At 46.4% G+C, this 18,751-nt stretch overlaps 1 protein-coding gene across 1 annotated transcript in view; it reads right to left on the reverse strand.

Annotated features, from left to right (window-relative positions):
- NRG2 (neuregulin 2) overlaps positions 1-18,751 on the reverse strand; it is a 156,472-nt gene that overhangs the window by 49,662 nt on the left and 88,059 nt on the right. Inside the window, exon 3 of the mRNA XM_034066958.1 lies at positions 8,920-9,091. Coding sequence (XP_033922849.1) covers positions 8,920-9,091 — 172 coding nt within the window. The remainder of the gene's footprint in view (positions 1-8,919; positions 9,092-18,751) is intronic.

An 18,751-nucleotide genomic window follows, 5' to 3' on the forward strand; every position in this document is an offset into this window, starting at 1 on the left:
GCAGAATAAAAAGCAATGTTGGCATTTATAGCATATCAGATTCAAGGTGAAACCAAAGAGGATTAATTTGGTTTAATGCACAAGACTGTTGTACTATCCAAAGTGCTTATTTTTTTCAGCACAGTTTGAAGATCTCCTGGATTGCAAAATCCCCTTGAAAGAATCACGATCATTTTCCTTGCTTTTCACACTCCAGACTGATGGTGTAGCTACTTGTGGCCCTCACTATATAATATAATGCTATATAATGTAAAGTAACAGACTTGGAGGAGAGAGACGAAGGGTGCAGATGAAGATTAGTTTTAATATTCAGCATGGCCACAGTAAAGACAATTTCCCTGTCCAGACAGCACTGAAATAGCCAGAGATAACTTGTTTCATAGCATTAGTCATGTGTCTTTTAATTCACATGGATAATGCCTGTGCACTGAAGAACTGAACCGAAGGATGTAAAAGAGACTAGACCTTGGTCTGTGTGTGGCAAAGATGACCACTTTGTTTCTGTTATATTCTACTATCTCCAAGGGCTACTGAAATACCTCAAAACTGGTTAGGAAATGGTCATTTTTCAAGTCTGTATTCTTCCTCCTGCTGCCCCCAGGCAGGTACTTTGTTCATTTGAAGGCTGAGGAGTGGTTTTACAGCAATACCAAGTAGCAGCATACAAGGAATTAAGCTGTGCACAGGAGTTTTGCATCAAGTCTCCTGCTGCCCTTGTGGGCAGTGTGTCTCCTGGGGACACCAGCCCCTGGGAAAGCCCTAAACTGTTGGTTCACAAGAGTGCCTTGCTGCTAGAGGATGCCATTCTTCTGGAGGAAGGCTCTACCCCAGGCTGTTTGTTCAGTGAAAGGGCCAGGGTCACTGACAGATCCCATCATTTCACTGCAGTGCAACTCTGTTGACATTTCTTTACTCCAGGGGAAAATCTGCCTCATTGTCTTTTCTGACCCTCAGCACATATGACTTAGCCACGCACTAATTATCTCCTGTAGTGCCAATGGAGGAATAAGCCATGGGGAATATGTTGTCTGCAAGCTATGGGGGATAGAATTCATGAGGATACCTTCAGCCTGGCCAGAAGAAGATCCCCCAAAACACCTTTCTGGCCATGAGAAAAGAGTCCCCCAGAGGGCAGTTTGGAGGAATGAGTAAATCACCCTCTGCAGTGTCAATACCAGATCACAATGGGAAGCAGGGAGATTAGCCCTTGGCTGCAACCTACGCAGAGACCCTGGTAAATTCTGGCTGGGAAGGGTTGCCTCATCTGCTGTAATTTACACATCTCATCTAAATGTGAGGCTGGGCCTTTGGTATAGTCAGAGGAAAAGAAAACAAGCACTTCATCTCAGCCAAGGAGAAACTGCTCATGACAGAAGTCATGTTCTCACCTCCACTTTGGTCAAGCTTGAATCATTTTCATCCCCTTACCTACTGCCAAGTGAAAATGCGACTGTCTTCCCAGGTCATCTCCTTGCAAAGCCATTCATCTCTGAGCGAGAATGCAGCTGCCAAAAGCTGCTACCAAGACACCTATATTTCACTGTGAACTTGGCACTCCCTGTGTGAGTTCAGCCTCTTCTGCATCATTCAGGACACAAACAGCTCTAGGATTACTACTGTTATAGTATTTTATTAGTCTTCTAAAAATAGGGTAGCTAACATGTAAGTAGTAAAGTCGAGTAATTGGCTGATGAAAAGAATTTGAAGACTACGCTATATGTAGCCCCTAAATTGTCAATGAAGACACTGTACATGGTAAACACACCCAAGATCCCAGAAAAAGGAAATTCCCAAACATGACCCTTGCAAAGGACACACTGAATACACTGCTGTGGTTATCTATTAACTCCATTCCTCTCTGTTTGCACAGAGCCGGTAGCAGGAAGCACACCAATACTGCAGAGAACAGAAAGGCCAATAATTGCTGTAATGTCTACTGCTCACACTCCTGCCAAAGATTTAATTGGAGCCTATGTGCTGTCCTGGCACTTTTCACGGTGCTGCATTTGCCCTGAGAGAGCAGATTAATGATTGGCAAGAAGATTCAGAAAACCTAATTCTTCAGTTTGAAGTAAGAAGTGGGGTCCAGCAACCATCAAATCTGAGGCAGCCCCACTGGCTGGAGCAGGGCTATCACATTCATCTTCCTCAGCACACAGCAGCATAAAATCAGGTAGAAGGGATCACTGCAATGCAAAGCAGAGTGGGGATGGCTGTGGAAAAGCACCTCTGTCTGGCAGGACAGAGGTGGCAGCCAGGAGCATCCTCTCCCTTGCACAGCCAGATGGAAACCACCCCAATGTCTTTCCTGCCCTTCGGAGGCAGTTACACAGAGCTGGCATCACAACAGAGCCAGGCAAGCCAATGGTGCCTTGGAGTGCTTAAGGAAAACAAGTGGCTCTGTGCTGGCTGCTAGGCACTCTAGGGCATGATCTGGCTAGCTAGGAATTAGCTACAGAAATAGCAAATGGGAAAGGGGAAAATAAATTGCCTCAAGCAAAGCAATCACATAAGAGGGGTAAGGACAGGAAGGTTCAGACTTTGCAGCTCTGCCACCATCCCTTCTGCCAGAGAAGTCCTCCTTCTTCCTCCCCTCACACCATCATCTGCCCCACTCAGTGTCTGAGCTGCAGGAACTGTGGGAGAAGCAGGCATGGGACACAGTTAGAGTCCTTGCAGGTGCCCAGGACAGGACCATTGCCAGTCCATCCGGACCGGGGTTCTATCCCTGGATCCCCTCTGCCTGCTGTCTCCTACCCTTGTCCCCCAACATTAAAGTGCTGTTCTAACCTGAAAAGCAGATTTGCCCCTTCTCTGCTCAGCAGTGCTGTTGTCTCTTTGTGCCCAGGCTTGGGACAGGCTGATTTTAAATTGAAGACTCAACCAGTCCTCACTCTGTAGAGCTGACACTGACACTGGTCTCAGAGTGAGAGCTGGAGTCCCTTCTGGGTCATGCAACGTCAACAGAAGGGAACAAGATCAATAAGTACACTCCAAAGAGCAGGGTCACTTGTGCAACCCCTCTCCATCCCGAAATTCAGCCTGGGGCCACATTGCTGAGTTGCCACAGATGTTCCTGCAATGGGAAGAGGTGTAGGGCGAGAGCGGCAGCGTAATGCAACCATACACAAGTCCCTGGAGTGGACTTTGTGACTGCTCTGTTGAGAGGCAAACCCGTGTGTGCTGCGGCTCTTTGTGGCAGGCCAGTCTGCAGCAGCTGCCAGGGTGTGAAATCAATACCTACGTAAAAGCTGAGCTTAGGGTTAAGGCTGATGCACAGGTCAGATGTCAGTGCAGGGTCCCTTGTGTTGTCATAGAACCATAGAATCACAGCATAGTTTGGGTTTGTAAGGGACCTTAAAGCTCATCCAGTTCCAACCCGCTGCCACAGGCAGGGACACCTTTCACTAGAGCAGGTTGCATATCAGTCTTCATTTGTGAGATTCTTCCAAACCTAGGACTCCAGGGGAACCTGGAAAATTCATGCTTATAGATATATAATGTGCTGTGTCCCAGGTGAGCTGCCTGCAGCCTCAGCCCTCACCCCCAGTCTTCCTTCCCCATGGCAAAGCGTTTTAACTCACACTGGATGAATAGGATTTCAGCTCACGTCTCAATGAGTGCTTCAACCTATCTGTGACATTCTGCAGCCACAGTGGGCTAAGGTCTGTAGGAAGAAATTTTATCCTTCCCCATTGTTTTTTTAGCAACCAACATCACTGGAAAAACCACACAACACTGCAGGCACATAAAACTCCTTCCACTTCTAACTCTGCACACACCGTCAGTTGAAGCAACCCAGCATCTGACCGTAACTTGTTAGCCACTGTAACTCAGACACGTTTCATTAAATACCCATTCCCTGAATCTCCTAGGAGCTCCAACTTGCAAGGCTTGTGGATTGTTCTAGCTCAAGACCCAACTGCTTCTCCTTTCAGTTCTCAAATTCCCTGGTTCAGTCCCAGGTGCATTGGCCAAGATGACGTCCATCATCTCCTTTAAAACAACAGACAGGCAAACAAAGGAGATGCTCTCCTTCACAGCCCCCTCCAACAAAGTGCCTTCAGCAGCTAAATCCAAATCCCAAGTATCAGAGACTTATAATGACATCGTGAGAGTTAGCAAAGCAGAAGCTCCCCTGGTGATTATAACAACACCGGTGCTTGAGAAGAGTCTTAGCTTCGAGGCATCTGGAATTGCTCTTGCAAGATCCATTGTCAAATGAGCCTTTTCCTTTGTTTAAAAATGTCAGCCTGAAGACCCCTGCCAGAGTGGTGGTATAGCCTGCTTGGGTTCACTCTGGCTCCCACAAGGCTTCAACAGCTCTCTTTGCCCCTCCTTGTCTCCAGGCTTAATTAGGAAATCATTTATCTCTATTGGCACTCTCTTTCCCCTGCTGCTTTGGCATTATGATCTCTTTTTTTTTGCCTTCATTCCAGAGCAGTGAGCTGTACAGGGGAGACCACAGCCCCATTCATTGTGGGTGGGGAATAATCTACAGCAGGGAGCATTACAAGGAAGACCCCAGCAATGAATCTGCCCCAGCTAGGAACGCCTGAGGGACTACTGTACAGAAACAGGAGAGGAGGGTATCCCTTGGCTCCACTTACAGGCTAACAATAGGGATTCCTGGTGATACTGAAAGTAGGACACTACTCCCAAGGGATGTCATATGGTCAGCCTGTCCCAAACTGAACTGCCACAACCCTCTCCAATCTAATGATGTGCCTACTTCATCACCACAGCAATCTCCCTTGGTAAAAGAGCACACAAAGAGAAGAGGCTTTAAGGACAGCAACAGTGAGGAGACTACCAGGCTCCTGAGCCCCCTCTGACTCCAGCTGGGAATCTACATGTCTCAGGGCTGAGCCCTGAGCACAGCCTGAACTGAGTCAGGTTCTCTACACCTCCACAAGCAGAAACTCTCCTGGCTTTCTCCACAGTTGGCATTTGACCATTTGCCAGACATCCGGAGTGTCAGAACCCAACCTCAGTCCCGTCTCAGATGCACTCAGCAGAGAACAGCATCGCTTTGGCAGCTCAGACGGAGAGCCACTCACTGTGCTGTACTTCCACTACTGCAGGCAATTCTTTGTGGGTAATTCCTCTAGGTTCCCCATCAACTGTGTTTTATTTAAATGGAGGCAGAGATAAAACTCCAGCCAATAATTTTTCTTCTACCTTAAAGAGAAGTTTCCATTTTGTGCAAGCCAGGCTTGCCCCTGCCTGTTACTAATTACAGATGGAACATGCAGTTCAGAAAGGAGGAATCAGGATTGTTCCCCTCCCTTCAGCAAATCTCCATCGAAAAAAAAACCAAACCTGACTCCTTTGGCTGATGGTACCAGATGTTTTGCCAGTAAGTTTAAAACACAAGAGGGAAGAGGACTGATGGAGAAGCTGAAGAGTTGAGCTGCAGTTAACTGCCCCTCTCCTCCTTACAAACATATACTGCCCTTATTTTAAAAGAGATCTGCTCTAGTGGGATCAGATGAAAACTTGATCACAAAGAAGAGTCTTCAGTCACAGGTGGTAGTTAGAAATCTCAAGGCTCTTTAAACACACAGGGAGGAAAGACAGGCACAGAGCAGGAATGAGTCACAGAGGGCAACCCTGTTCTTGCCTTCCATCCTAACCCTCTGCGTGTTGTTGAAGGACCTCAGAGTCGCAGACAAATGGTCTGACACTCTGCTTGGGATTCACTGGGCCAAGAGAAACAGTATGGAAAACACCTCCCCATCCTGGCTGGGTTCATTTGCCTGGCTCCAGCAGACAGCTAGGGATCCTGCACACCTGGCCAGATGCTGTGGAGCTTTTTGTGTACTTTCCCTATGGAAGCCCCTCCCCAGTGCTCTATTTCCAGCCCTCTGGAAACCCCACTCTGCTCTGAACTGAAAGAAAGAGCAGGGATTATCTGGAGACCAGTGTTATCTCTAAGTGGAGCCAGATGTATAAACCCCATTATTCTTGAATTAATCATCATAGAGTAGGACTTCCCTTCTGAGTTTTACAGTTTAGGATACTTACCCTTCCCTGGAGCGTCCTCCTAACAACATGCTGGAAATAATTATGTACACCCATATCCCATATCCACTGTTGGGTCCCACTGCTAAACTCAGATACTTAACACAGATATGCAAAACCAAGAAGGCTCCCTCGATCCTCACACTCCCTGCACAGAGCAATTTTTAGTGTTCACTGCATGGTATCAAGACCAGAAAGAAACAGGTCCAATGCCAGTAAGGACTCTGCCCTGTAGGTGTTTTCAAGCACTGGGACCTAGCAAACTCCATGGAGAGAAGAGCCTGAAAGATGAGGATGCCAGACTGAGTGTGCACAGACCCATCCAGATCTGCTTAGGGTGCTCCTTTACTGTTGACTGCTCAACAAGGGGCAAATGGTCAACAAGGGGTTGACCTTTTTTGCTATTCTGACAACAGAGCTGTCCCAGATCAACAACTGCTTGAGTCTAATATCTGTAGCCAGGCTCCAGCCCCACATAGGCAAGCTCTCCACTTAAGGGCATGTTTTAATGACAGCAGGGAGCAAAGGGAGTGATGGGAAGCTCCTCCAGTACCTGAAGGGGGTCTGCAAGAGACCTGAAGAGGGATCTTTTACAAGGGTATGTAGTGCAGGACAAGGGTGAATGGCTTTAATCTGTCAGAGGGGGAACTGAGATGAGCTCTGAGGAAGAAGCTCTTCCCTGTGAGGGTGCTGAGGCGCTGGCACAGGGTGCCCAGAGAAGCTGTGGCTGCCCCATCCCTGGCAGTGTTTAAGGCCAGGTTGGACACAGGGGCTTGGAGCAAGCTGCTCTAGTGGAAGGTGTCCCTGCTCATGGCAGGGGTTGGAGCTGGATGAGCTTCAAGGTCCTTTCTAACCCAAACCAGTCTGGGATTCTGCGATTCTGGGGGAAGAACAGTGAGGGCTTTGGGCTTACACCTTTGCTGCTGAGGGAGCCTCAGGCACTGGAGGAGGCAGGTGCTCAGCTTTCTTTAAAATGTTTATCCTTGGGCTTATTTTGCCAGCAAGAAGCACTTCTAGCATGCACAGTGTGTCTCTGGCCTGTCACCGGCAGGCTGGCAGCCAACGCATTGCCATGGAAACTGGTAAATGCAAAATTATTACTTGACAGCAGTGTCCTGAGGAAAGAGGATCAACCTTCTTCCATATGTTTATGTTCCTGACACAGGGAGTGCATGAACTCCTGCACCACCATGGGTGGGATGCCACCCTGTCACAGCTCTGCGCTGGACACAGGGTGCCAGGAGGCAAGAGGGACTACAATGTCTGGGAGCACAGCAGGGAAATGCTGCAAGAGGCGCTTGTTGTTATCACCAGAGAGACTTGATGGGTGTTTAGTCTGGTGCTGATTGCTCTCTAGCTCTGAGGGAAATAGCACCCCAACATCCCTGTGAGACGTAGCACCACTGAGCTCAGGGTCCCACAGACTGCCTGCCAGCAGGATGCAGTGTCCACATGGGTGGACCAGCAGGATTCCCACGCATGGCTGCAGTGGGTGGTGCAGACATCACTCCAGGGCATCGCAGCTCCAGTACCCACCAGTAAACAACTGAGGCCACGGGGCTGACAAGGCCCACAGAAATATTGACAACAACAGAGCAAAGAGACAGGCACAGTTCTGCCCTTCCTCTGCTGCCTGCAAGCCCAGACAGCCCTACCAGAGCAGACAGCATCAATAACAAGCCAGTTATTCTGGATTCCCTGGTGTTTCTAGCCTAAACCTTATACTGACCACCTCACTACCTTTTCCAGAACAGCCACAAACCCTACAGTTACTATAATGGAGATCAACCATTCTACATGTGACTTTGAAATCAGAGCCAACAGGACCAATGTTAAATTAGAGCCATTGATAATGACTCATTCCAGCACTAACTGATCTAAGTGATTGTTTAATGGCTTCTAATTTTAAAGTTAATACTCTTTGAAGTCCATAATGGGAAGAGACGAGCTATTTTTCACACACTCAGACATAACATATGTGAACAAAGAATTAACAAGTTGTCCAAGGGCTTGGGTAGTTGCAAGCTGACTGTTGCTGGCTGGGTCAGGATGTATGAATGTAAGCATAGTCACAATGATGGAATTATTTTAAGCTATATCAGATGTAAGTAGCTGGCCTTGAAAAATATCAACATGGATTCACTTAAATCAGTTCCAAGTGAGAAGCCTACAGCTAGTCACTGAGGCCTATTTCTCCTGGTGTTTTTGCTCTGCCCCAGTGAGGTGGTCCCTAGGATGACACTCACTGAGAGCACCTACCTGAGGGCTGCACTTCAAGGGGAGGTTGGGGGCAGCCACGATGGAGCTTGCCCTGGGTGTAACAACACAAGGTCTTGCATGAGATATGGCGACTACAAGTCCTAATCAGACACTATCATGATGTGCTCTAGCATCCTTGCAGTTTAGATGGCTTTGAGTCCACCTAAGTTTGGGATAACAGTGATTCCTCGCACATTTAGGCAGGTCTGCTGTGGGCTGGTGGGGTGACTGCTGGGTTTGTGCAGCTTCTGCATTCAAATCCATAGTAACAAAGCAGAATTCACCCCAGGTAACCTGAGCTGCCTGCAACCAGTCTACAGCTAGCAGGTGAAGAGTTATCTCTCACCTCAGATATCCAATGACACAGTTACCCGAGGAGAACCCCATCTACAAACCCAACAGCTATCCTGTGTGTGCCTTGCTCCTCTCTTTCTGCTGCTTTCTTAGGAAACTGGGAATCTTGCTCACTCTCCCAGGCATGGTAAATAGGTTGGGCATGGTCCTGTGACTCCAAGGAAGTGCCACAGTATCCTTCATCTGTGACATGGAGAGCACAGCATCACTTCTACCCAGATGGTCCCACAGACCCAGACAGAGTTAGTGAGCAGAGGCAGAACAGCCCCATGGCATACTTACTTCCCATTCCCATACTTGATCCGGATGTCTTTGCTCTTCTTCAGCTCTTTGCCATCTTTAAACCACTTGTAGGATGGCTGAGGGTTTCCAGCAGTCGCCTCACATTTCAGTGAAATCTTCTCACCAACATGAACGTTTGGGCTTTTCAGTTTCTTCAGCTTGGGAGGGACAGCTACAAAAACAGAAACCAGACAATGTGAAACCTGCCTCTTTCAGAGGCTGCACACAGCAATGTAAGCCCACAAAGCGCCCTCCTTGGCAAAAGCACTGCTGGCCACTGACCTGGGATGCCTGGAGAGGGGCTGCACACCAGCTCAGCTCCCCAGGCTTTACCAGCACATAGGCATGGAGTAAAAATGTCCATGTGGAGAACAGGAGGAGCTCCCCAGGTCTGGCTTGCTCCAGACTCCTCTGCTCCATAGCTGTCCTTACATAGACAGGACCCATGTGTCTTCCTGCTAGCACAGGGGTTTGCTCTGCTCTCCAGGCTCTCCCACCAGCCCAGAGCCAGGATGCAGGAGGCTCAAGCTCTTTGGAGACTGTTTTCCCTGCATCCTGTCACTGCTGATGATTACCAACACCAACATGACCTCTACCACTGCCAGCAGGCAGTTGCCAGTCCCACACCACACCAGCCACAGCTGGAGGGTTTCACTGCAGATGGAGCAGAGGCAGGTCATGGGGTGCAGTCCCCAGTCCCCCAGTAGTGTATGACATGGATGTTCTATGCCTGCTGCTAAAGAGGGTGGTCATTCAGCTTGACTACATCAGCAGCACAGCAATAGCTATTGAGGGGGCTGCAGTGGAAACCTGCACAAATGAAGGTTGAGAAAGGTTGGAACTGGATGAGCTTTAAGGTCCCTTCCAACCCAAACCAGTCTGTGATTTTGTGATTCTATTTAAAATGGTCTTAGGACCTGCAATGTCAAGCTTTCCAGTCTGAAGCCTGGTTCTGCACATGAGCTTGCCTGGGTGTTTCAGACAGGTGGAACATCAGGAAGAGAGGGAAACACTTCTTATCAATCCCTACCAGGCTTTATATTAAACCTGACAAGAAGCATTAGCAGGCTTGTGATTTTTCATTCAACTGGCAGCTCTCTTTTCCTTTTCAGCATTAACCTTAAAAAATATATAGCAAATTGCTGGGTTTGGCTGAAGAATATTCATAACAATGATTTCTACTTGTCTAAGATGTGTTACAGATAAAGTATTTCCTCTCTCTAATATGCACAAGCCATCTTTTAATTGCCTACTGCATTCTGATTGCTCTTCCATATCGCAAGATCAAAGGAGGAGAAACTGGATGGGTTTTGTTAGAGCAATCACTATTTTATAGACCTTTGCATGTCTCCACTCATTCTTCATGCCAAGCTAAGACATCACAGGTTGTATTTAAAAGTTTTTCACTGCAAGTGATCTTATATGTAATAAGAAGCACAGCAGTCATCATGTGTATGCTACTGTGTCAGGAGGCTCTGAGGACTCTCATACTGGTTTGGTTTATGTGCAAGGGCATGCAAATCTAAACTGTCCTCGATTCACCAGATATGGACAGAAATGTACAGTCTGGGCTAACACGGGTTGGCCGGGCACAGCTCCCAGTGACTGAAAGGCAAACCCAGACCATGAGAGGAGAGGTGCCTGGCAGCACATGGGTGGCTTACACAGCAGCTCTGGCTCCAACCACACCAGGTCTCTCACTGACGCAGCTACTTTGGCACCACAGCATAGAAGCAAACAAGACCTAGGGGTGCAAAGGAAAGATATTTAGCACACCAAGGGAAAAAGAATAAACCCCATCAAATATTCTTCCTGACGTATTTTTGCACACTGAAGCCTGCTGCAGTCAAGACGGGGAGGGCTTCAGATGTGCTAATGTGGTAGGAACAGCACAAAAACCAGCTTGGACAAATGCAGATGATTGCTTCAGGCTCACATTGGCATCTTGCACTGCTTCCCAGGTCTCTGTGCTTTGGTACTTCTGAACAAAATTATCTCAGTTTTGCCCAAATTTCATTAGTTCTGTGAAGATCAAAGTGTCCTGGGTTTTGTGAAGCCAATATTCCTGATCCTTGCCTGGAAATGGTCACCCAGAAGAGCAGCAGGGCAATGAATGGAGAAGAGGGCTTGTCTCTTCTCAGAACACTGTGCCCAGAGAGCCAGGAAGGTAAACAGGACCTTGCTTTTATAGAGGTCATTTTGGGGAATAGAGAAATAGACTGTCAAATATTTATTCTGTCTGAATGTGTGTGTCGGTTGGTTCCTATTGTGCACTGAGGTCACCCTGTACCATGCCAACAGTATACATGTGCCTCAAATACTAGGAAGGTCCTAACCTTGGCACTGGTGCATCTGCTTCATATTATTTCCAGGTTTGCAGTCTGCAGAATTATGAAGCAGGTAGCATGGCTTAGGAGAAAGATGTGTCAGTCTTGCCCCTCTGCCCAGAAAATGCTGGTAAGAGCACAGCAAAGCCCAGAAACCTCGAGAAGATTGAAGGCAGAGGGCCAAGGACAACCAAGGAACCTTCCAAGGTCTGTGTTCCCCTATTTCTCCCTACCAACATGAGTCACATCTCACTCATACCTATTTACCTTTCATGCCTAGTGCTTCTGTGATAAATTATGTGACACTCCTCAACAGGCAGGCCCAAAGAGACACATACCAGAGATGGAGTGGACACTCAGCCAGAGCAGGGGCTCTGCCAGCATTGCACCCCTCCAGCTGAGCCTGCTCAGAAAAAGGAAGGAGAAATGCTTCCCTGCATGTCTTTGTCTGTCTCACAACAGCAGGAAAAGGGACTGTATGCTCAGCTCACAAGCCACACTTCATGGACTGTAGTTCCCTCTTGAATACAGCCAGTGAAAGGGGAATCCAATCCAGAAATATTTTGGACTCTGTGAAAAGCATTGAGCACAAAGAAAGAGCTGTGCTGCCTGACACCAGCACATCTGTGTGCCTTATTGCTGCCCTGTAAGAGTGGCTTGTGCTTGGATGGCAGCATAGGAAGAGCAGGCAGAGCCCCAAGCCTGGGATGCAGCATCCAGAGCCATGCACAGGCTGCTCCAGTTGAAAGGCACCCCCAGCCTTGGTCTCCTGCAACAGCTGCTCTAAGCTGGAAAGTCTCTCTTTCTACTTCCTGCACCTCTTAGACACAGAACGCTCATTCAGAGCCATTAGCTGCTGCTGAGCCTGCTTAATGCCAGCCCAAGACCTTCCACTGATTTGTATTTGTATCATTTAAACTGCAGCCCTTTTTCCCAGCCTGAATTTCTCTGGCTTTGGCTTCCAGCCAAGAGAACTCTCTGCTTTTCTCTGATAGATTTGAATCCCATCTAGCAGCCAGAAACCTCTTCCCTTTTTAGGTACTTGTAAACTATGAATGAATCACCTTTCAACCTCCTCCAGCAGTAAACTAAAGTAGCTTGAGAGACCAAAGCGGCGCATGGAGTGCTAATGGAGTATGTCAAAGAAAGTTTTACATTTTGGTTCATTTTCAGCTTCATCGTTGTCCCATTTCCTATCTCTGCCCTGTCTAAATCACAGAGTTGTAGCTCAGAAAGTAGTGAGCTTAGCTCAGACACAAGGATTTTAAACGTGTTCCTTTCTTTATGCTCTGACCATTTTTGGTCATTTTAATCTCCTGCCCGTTTAGTACTTTTTCAAACAAGATGGGGAAACAAAGTCATTAGCTTCATACATACCAAGATAACATACTATCGGTGGCAAACAGACTCAGTTGTATACCAGCTGGAGTTCTGGTCCCATTTTCCCATGTTTCCACCAGTTCTCAGCTTCCCAGCCTCATCCACACGAGTTACTGCTGCTTGGATGTGGCCAGTACATCTTATGTCAAGCCAAAACACCTAACCAAGGCCACCCAAGTCACCTGTCAACCACTCCTCTATCTGAATTTGAGTCTCCTCTCCACGGAGTTGCAGAACCACCAGCCCCAAAAAGCCTGAGGTGATGGAGAAAAGAGGCTGCATCTCTCCAGGCAATTCTTCTAGCAGATGACTATGCCAAGGGTATGCTGTGCTGCAGAAAGGAAACAGCAGCACAGCCTGGTAGAGCCAAGACCAACAAGAAATACAGATTTTCTGCAGGTTTTTGCTCACTCCAAGGTCAGATGAAATCCAGGAAACCACTAGATCCCAGTCTACATCAGTTCAGCTAGCCGTAAGAATCAACCCTAAAGCCAGGATCAACAAATGCTCACAATTCCCTAATCTGTTTCAAGAGTTATGTTTCACTAAGAGGCCTTTGCAGGAGAGGTTTGCCCTCTGACAGCAGTCCTGACATCTACTGCCAAGTTACCACCATCTCATGGAGACAAGAGGCTTACAAAAGTCTAAAAAACTGAGCTCTAAATTACACCATACAAGTTGCCTGAACATCCACCATAAGAGCACTTAATGTACACGCTGCTTTAACTAATTCACTTCTGATTACATTTGATATTACATTGAAATACCTTGAAGATAACAACACCTCTTTTACTTCTGGTACCTGAAGTATGCCTGAAAGCACCTTAAAGCCTCAACTCAAAACATCATTAATCATGAACAGGCAAAGTGCCCAAACAGAGTCCAACAACAGAACAGTAACAAAACCACATCCCACCCACACAGCATCATACATAAACAACCCCTTGGCAGCATAAAACAGAAGCAAGTCATCTTGGAAAAGGTGCTCAGTGAACTCTTTAATAGCCACAAACACTGTAGTGTCTTGCTCGCTGTGGGAGATCCTCCAGAGTGGACAATCTACAGACACATGTGGGACCTCTGGGCAATGGATGTCACGAGTAGACATGACTTATCTTCTTCGCCTGCTCCAGAGGATGAAATGACAACCATTGGAGGCGGCTCCACACTGTGTTGCACACAGCAGGTGGCAAATTAGGTAGGTGGATCTGGAGAACTGGGAGAACAGGATCCTTCTGTGTCTTTCTGAGCCACTGAGGAAGAAGGCAACTTAGATTGAATTTCCATGGCCATGGAAAAGAGGCTGAAAAATGCTTTCTGCAGCTGGGACTCTGAATGGAGTTCAGCTCTTTAGTGGCAGGGTCACAGGAGCTCCTCTGAGACCTACAATGTTCCTGAAGGCAACAGGGTTGTATTTGACTAAAGACATATCTGAAATATGACAGACCCCAGCTTTATTCAATGGATAGACGCAACTTCCACAAACCATACACAGCCCAGAACCTATCAAAGAGAACCTTGACGTCACACTGACGTATCACCCCACATCAACTTCTGCCACAACTCACTAGGGATTAACTACAGGCTTCAAATTAAGAATATAAAATAGAACAGATTATCTGTAATATGCTTTAGGCGATTTGCATTTCCAGTTAATGCAAAAAAGGATGGTCAGACTTTCTCACAGTTCTGACTTCGCACACTGCAGCATCTCAGTCAGATCTCTGCATCCTGCCAAGAAAGGCACAATGTCAAACTTAAATTTCCAAGGGGCAGCATTCTATTATGGTCACTGCTAGGCCTTTTAATTAACACACAGACATATTTCTCTTACTACAAACTGTGATGGTAGGGACACCACTGTGCAAGCAAGCACTAGATGACGTGGCTCACTTTGGGGCATATATGCCTTGCCTCCGATGTCCATGGGTCTATCTGTGCAGTAGCCGCAAGGGCATAGGCTTCAGCAAGGGCATAGGCTTAATAACCCAAAGCTCTCCAAGGACACAGGAGATGTGCTCTGTGCCTAGCATGCACCATGCTGCTGTGCCCTTCCTGCAGAGGTACACCAGCAGGAGTCAGAGGCATAGCTTTGTGTTCCTGGAGATGCCTTACTCTGACAGCTGGAGTATGATGATGATGTATATGATGGAGTATGATGATGAGGTATGATGATGAAGGAGCCACTGTCCCAGGTCCTAGAGGGTCTGCTGAGGACACCCACCCAGCTGACTCACAGACAGAGATGTGGAGAGGACCCAAGTGACTGGAAGTCTGAAGATTCTGAAAAGACTGATACCAGCAGACTTGGGGTTGTAATGAAGCTTGGAAACCTTGCTGGAGCCAGAATGACCACATTATTCTTCCCTTCATGTCCCATAGCATCTCTACCATACAAGTTCTTTTCCCTTAGCTAGGATTCTGTAAGCCTTCTAAGTCAGGGAGGAGTAATGACTACAATACCAATCCACAGCAGTATGTATATTTAAAACTCTGAGTTACAGCAATCACTATTTCCATGATAATTCCCACCAGCCAAAGAAAACTGACTGAAAAGTCACAAACAGCTTTGCTGATTTAGGCTTGCCCTCTATAGGATCCCTCTGGCAGCTCAAAGCACAGAAAAAAGTTCCACAAAGCCAACGAGTTCACTCTCCTCTTAGAATTACTGTCTCCACTTACATAAAAAAGCAATTGATAAATTCCTCCTCCTCTGTCTTTCTCTTTCCCACACTTAATATTTAGTTATTCTTCTTTCAAGGGAAAGTTTTTAAATTGGTGTATGATTTGGTCCAGAGCCCTAGGCTGAAATCTCAGCTCCAGTGAAATCAATGAGCATCTGGCCACTGGGCAAGGATGTCTTCTCAATATCCAGGCTTTTCAGCTAAGACAGCTAGGGCATGCTTTTATCCCAGATTGGGAAGAGATGCTAGAGGTGCCCATCCCTGTGGCCACTCCAACAGTTACCTGAATAGCACAACAGCTACAAGTAATTCACATACAAATATCTAATATTAAAATCCAGGACTGAAATGCTTGGATTTGCCAAACCTAGTACTCTATGAACACTAGCTGGTTTGCAAACAATGTAATTGGAGTAGAATTGCTATTGTGTTTGTTTGTTTTGAATATTTTTGGCCAGGAAGTTGTCCTGGAGGTATAGTTGAGCATAAGTGCTCTGGTGGAAAAATGTCATTCATTCTGTTCCTATTAAAACCAAAAACAATAGCCACACAAAGACAGCAGCGACAATTTCTGCTCTTCATGCCTCTAACAATGTGTTTTCAACCCTAAAGGCAACATCTTGTTTATACCAAATTGATTCTGGGATCATATTTTCTATAATCAAATATATCTTTGTTCAAAGATATATTTTATGAACTGCTCAATTTCCACATGACCTTGAAAACAGCAATTCATAAAATATAGCTTTATCTCTATCTTCACAATCAGCTAGGAAAATGGCCCACCCATACTCTGTGGATGGCCAGTCAAGACCCAGCCAACAAACAGATTACCCAGAACATACAAAACTTCAAAATACATCTATTCTTTGTTTTAGCCACTGAACACGAAGCACAAATTGCTTGTCCTAGTATCCTGGTAAAGACCAGGGTGGCATCCATTATCTTTCAATCACCAAAGGAAAGTGTAACCCTCACCCCAGGAAATAAAACAATCTAAGATAGCAAACCCCCTTGTTTCATTACAACTTTCTCATGAAATCTGTACATGAAACCATATACAGACCCCTAAGGCCATGGCAAAGATAAATGCAATTTTCAGGTTATGGGGAAGGATTTCTGATGTACAATGGCCATCAGTGGAACATCACCAGTTCCAAAAAGGGATGAAAAAACTATTTAGTGTTCTACAGCTCTATCAACCACAGGAGTATTTCTAAAAACATGGGTAAGAAAAACCCACTCAGTTAAATGGGAGCTGAAGTTTAACAGAGACTGCGTGCACTGCCTGGGTTCTCCCAGTGACAAGAGGACAGAAGACACACTTGCAAAACCAAGGGATACAAACATAAATGCAACCAAGTCTGTGTGAGGCACATGAGCAAGTCAGTCTTTCTCTCCCTGTCTAGCTCATCTGTCTCTTGCCCATTTAAGTTAGGTGCGAAAGCAAAGGACCAGGGATTCACTCTTAGCACAACACTTCTGGACATCCCTGTCCTCCTTTCTCAATATATTGTATTTAAATAGAATGAGGTCCCAGAGGTGAGGTCTAAGGTCAGGAAGACCATAAACACCACCTGCAGCACCTCACAGCTCCATTCAAACCCAGCCTGTATCGGCAGAATCCCAGTGCAGGATCTGCCTCCTTTTTCTGCCCCAGCAGAGTAAAGTCACTTTTAACAAGTGTTTTTAAACATGCCTAAACATCGTCAGGTAGAGAACAGTCAGCAAACATTGGGATCAGTTAGGAAGATGTTAATTTGGGGCAGGCAGAGGCCAAGTTAATGCCAGATGCAACAGTCCAGCTTGCAACCATTCTGATATTCCATGAAGTCCTGGGCCAGACACATCCAAGTGTTTCATACATAACCAGGTGGAAACACTACACAAAGCAGGCATCCATCCAAAGAAGAAAACACTTTAATAGCCGGACAATTAAATTCGATTAGTAGTCTCTAACACTGAGGTGGGAGGATTTTTAACCTATAAAATCATGTTCTCCAGCATTCCGTGACAAAAGCCAACCACTTGCAGTCTTAATTACAAGAGTTTTTTTTCCATGTCTCTGCTTAACTTTGAAAGTTCACCATTGTCTCTGGTAGGGTTTTGACAAATCCACCAGAGGGTATTTCCAAAACAGAAAGCTGTGTTTTTATCAGGATCTCCCCACAAGAGACCCTGGGGCTTGCATTAAATACTTGTTTGTTCTCTGTAATGTTATATTAGAAAGATTAAAAGTTTGGGGTTTTTTTTCTGTTAACTCAAGAAATGCTTTAAAGCACTGGTACCAAAAGAGCCTCAGACAGTGACCGCAGGTCTGGTTTTCATCCTAACACAGGAAAAAGGAAAGAAAATAAAGTTCATCCCTGAGACAACTTTTCCAAGACACCCAGATACATACGTGCCCAAACCCCACTGAGTGAGGATGGAATTACCACCCTATACTGTAATGAGCTCCCAATGCACAGGATGCCCTGGGTCTCTGCTGCTGCTGGAGTGATGACCCACATCAGGCCAAGTTCTGCTCTCTTCCCACACATTGACCTCTCCATTAAAACCAGCAGAAGCCTTTGCACATGACAGAACACTGTCTGCAGAGAGGGGGCCGACAGCACTGGCCGAGCCCACGGAGCGCCTGAGCCCTGCAGAGAAGGGGCCACCCTCCTCCATGGGCTGCAGGGAAGCAGCTAGCTGTAAATTCCATTTGGGACTCTGGGCACTGCCCAGTGGAGACACTAACACAGCGTGTCTCCTGCCTTGTCCAGAGTGCGGCTTCCCAGCATTGTTCTGAATAGCTCTGGACCCCCACTGAAGCGCAGCGATGGGTGGCTCACACTGAAATGTCCCCCAACCAGACTGCTTTACGGCTGCCAGGAGTCTCAAGGATGTCAGCTCTTCCTGATTAATTTTTTTATCCTTATTTTCCCCCATTTTATACTTGAGTACTGCTTATTGCAATATTCTCCAGAACTATTCTCTGGAAAGCCATCCTGGCTAATTTTTGGCTTGTAAATTGCTCATGAGCAGTTTGTGGCTTGTGTTTAAAAGAAAAAAAAAATCAAGCAATTCTGGCACATTTTGGTTGGATAAAGAGATTTTGTGGCCTCCATCAATTCTGGTCCCTGACAGCAGTGACAGAGCTCTTATTATCACAAACATACAGTTGCAATTTTAAGATTTGCTTCCTGTGACTCTTTGTTTAAATTTAATAATCAGTTTCTGCTTCCACAAACATTTCTGGCACAAAGTTCACCTTATAGAACATTCATGGGCAACAAGTAAGAATGAAGGTAAAGCAAATTTGAGGTTTTAATGTGAGCAAACTTGCTGGTTTTCCAGCTACTCCACCAAAGGACTTGAGGAAGAGCAACAAAGGAAGGTGTGACATGAGTAATCTTGTAGGTGACACTGCAGAATGCAAGTAACCAGAAACAAAGACCA

This window comes from Melopsittacus undulatus, chromosome 10, assembly GCF_012275295.1.
Source record: "Melopsittacus undulatus isolate bMelUnd1 chromosome 10, bMelUnd1.mat.Z, whole genome shotgun sequence".
Taxonomy (NCBI): Eukaryota; Metazoa; Chordata; class Aves; order Psittaciformes; family Psittaculidae; genus Melopsittacus; species Melopsittacus undulatus.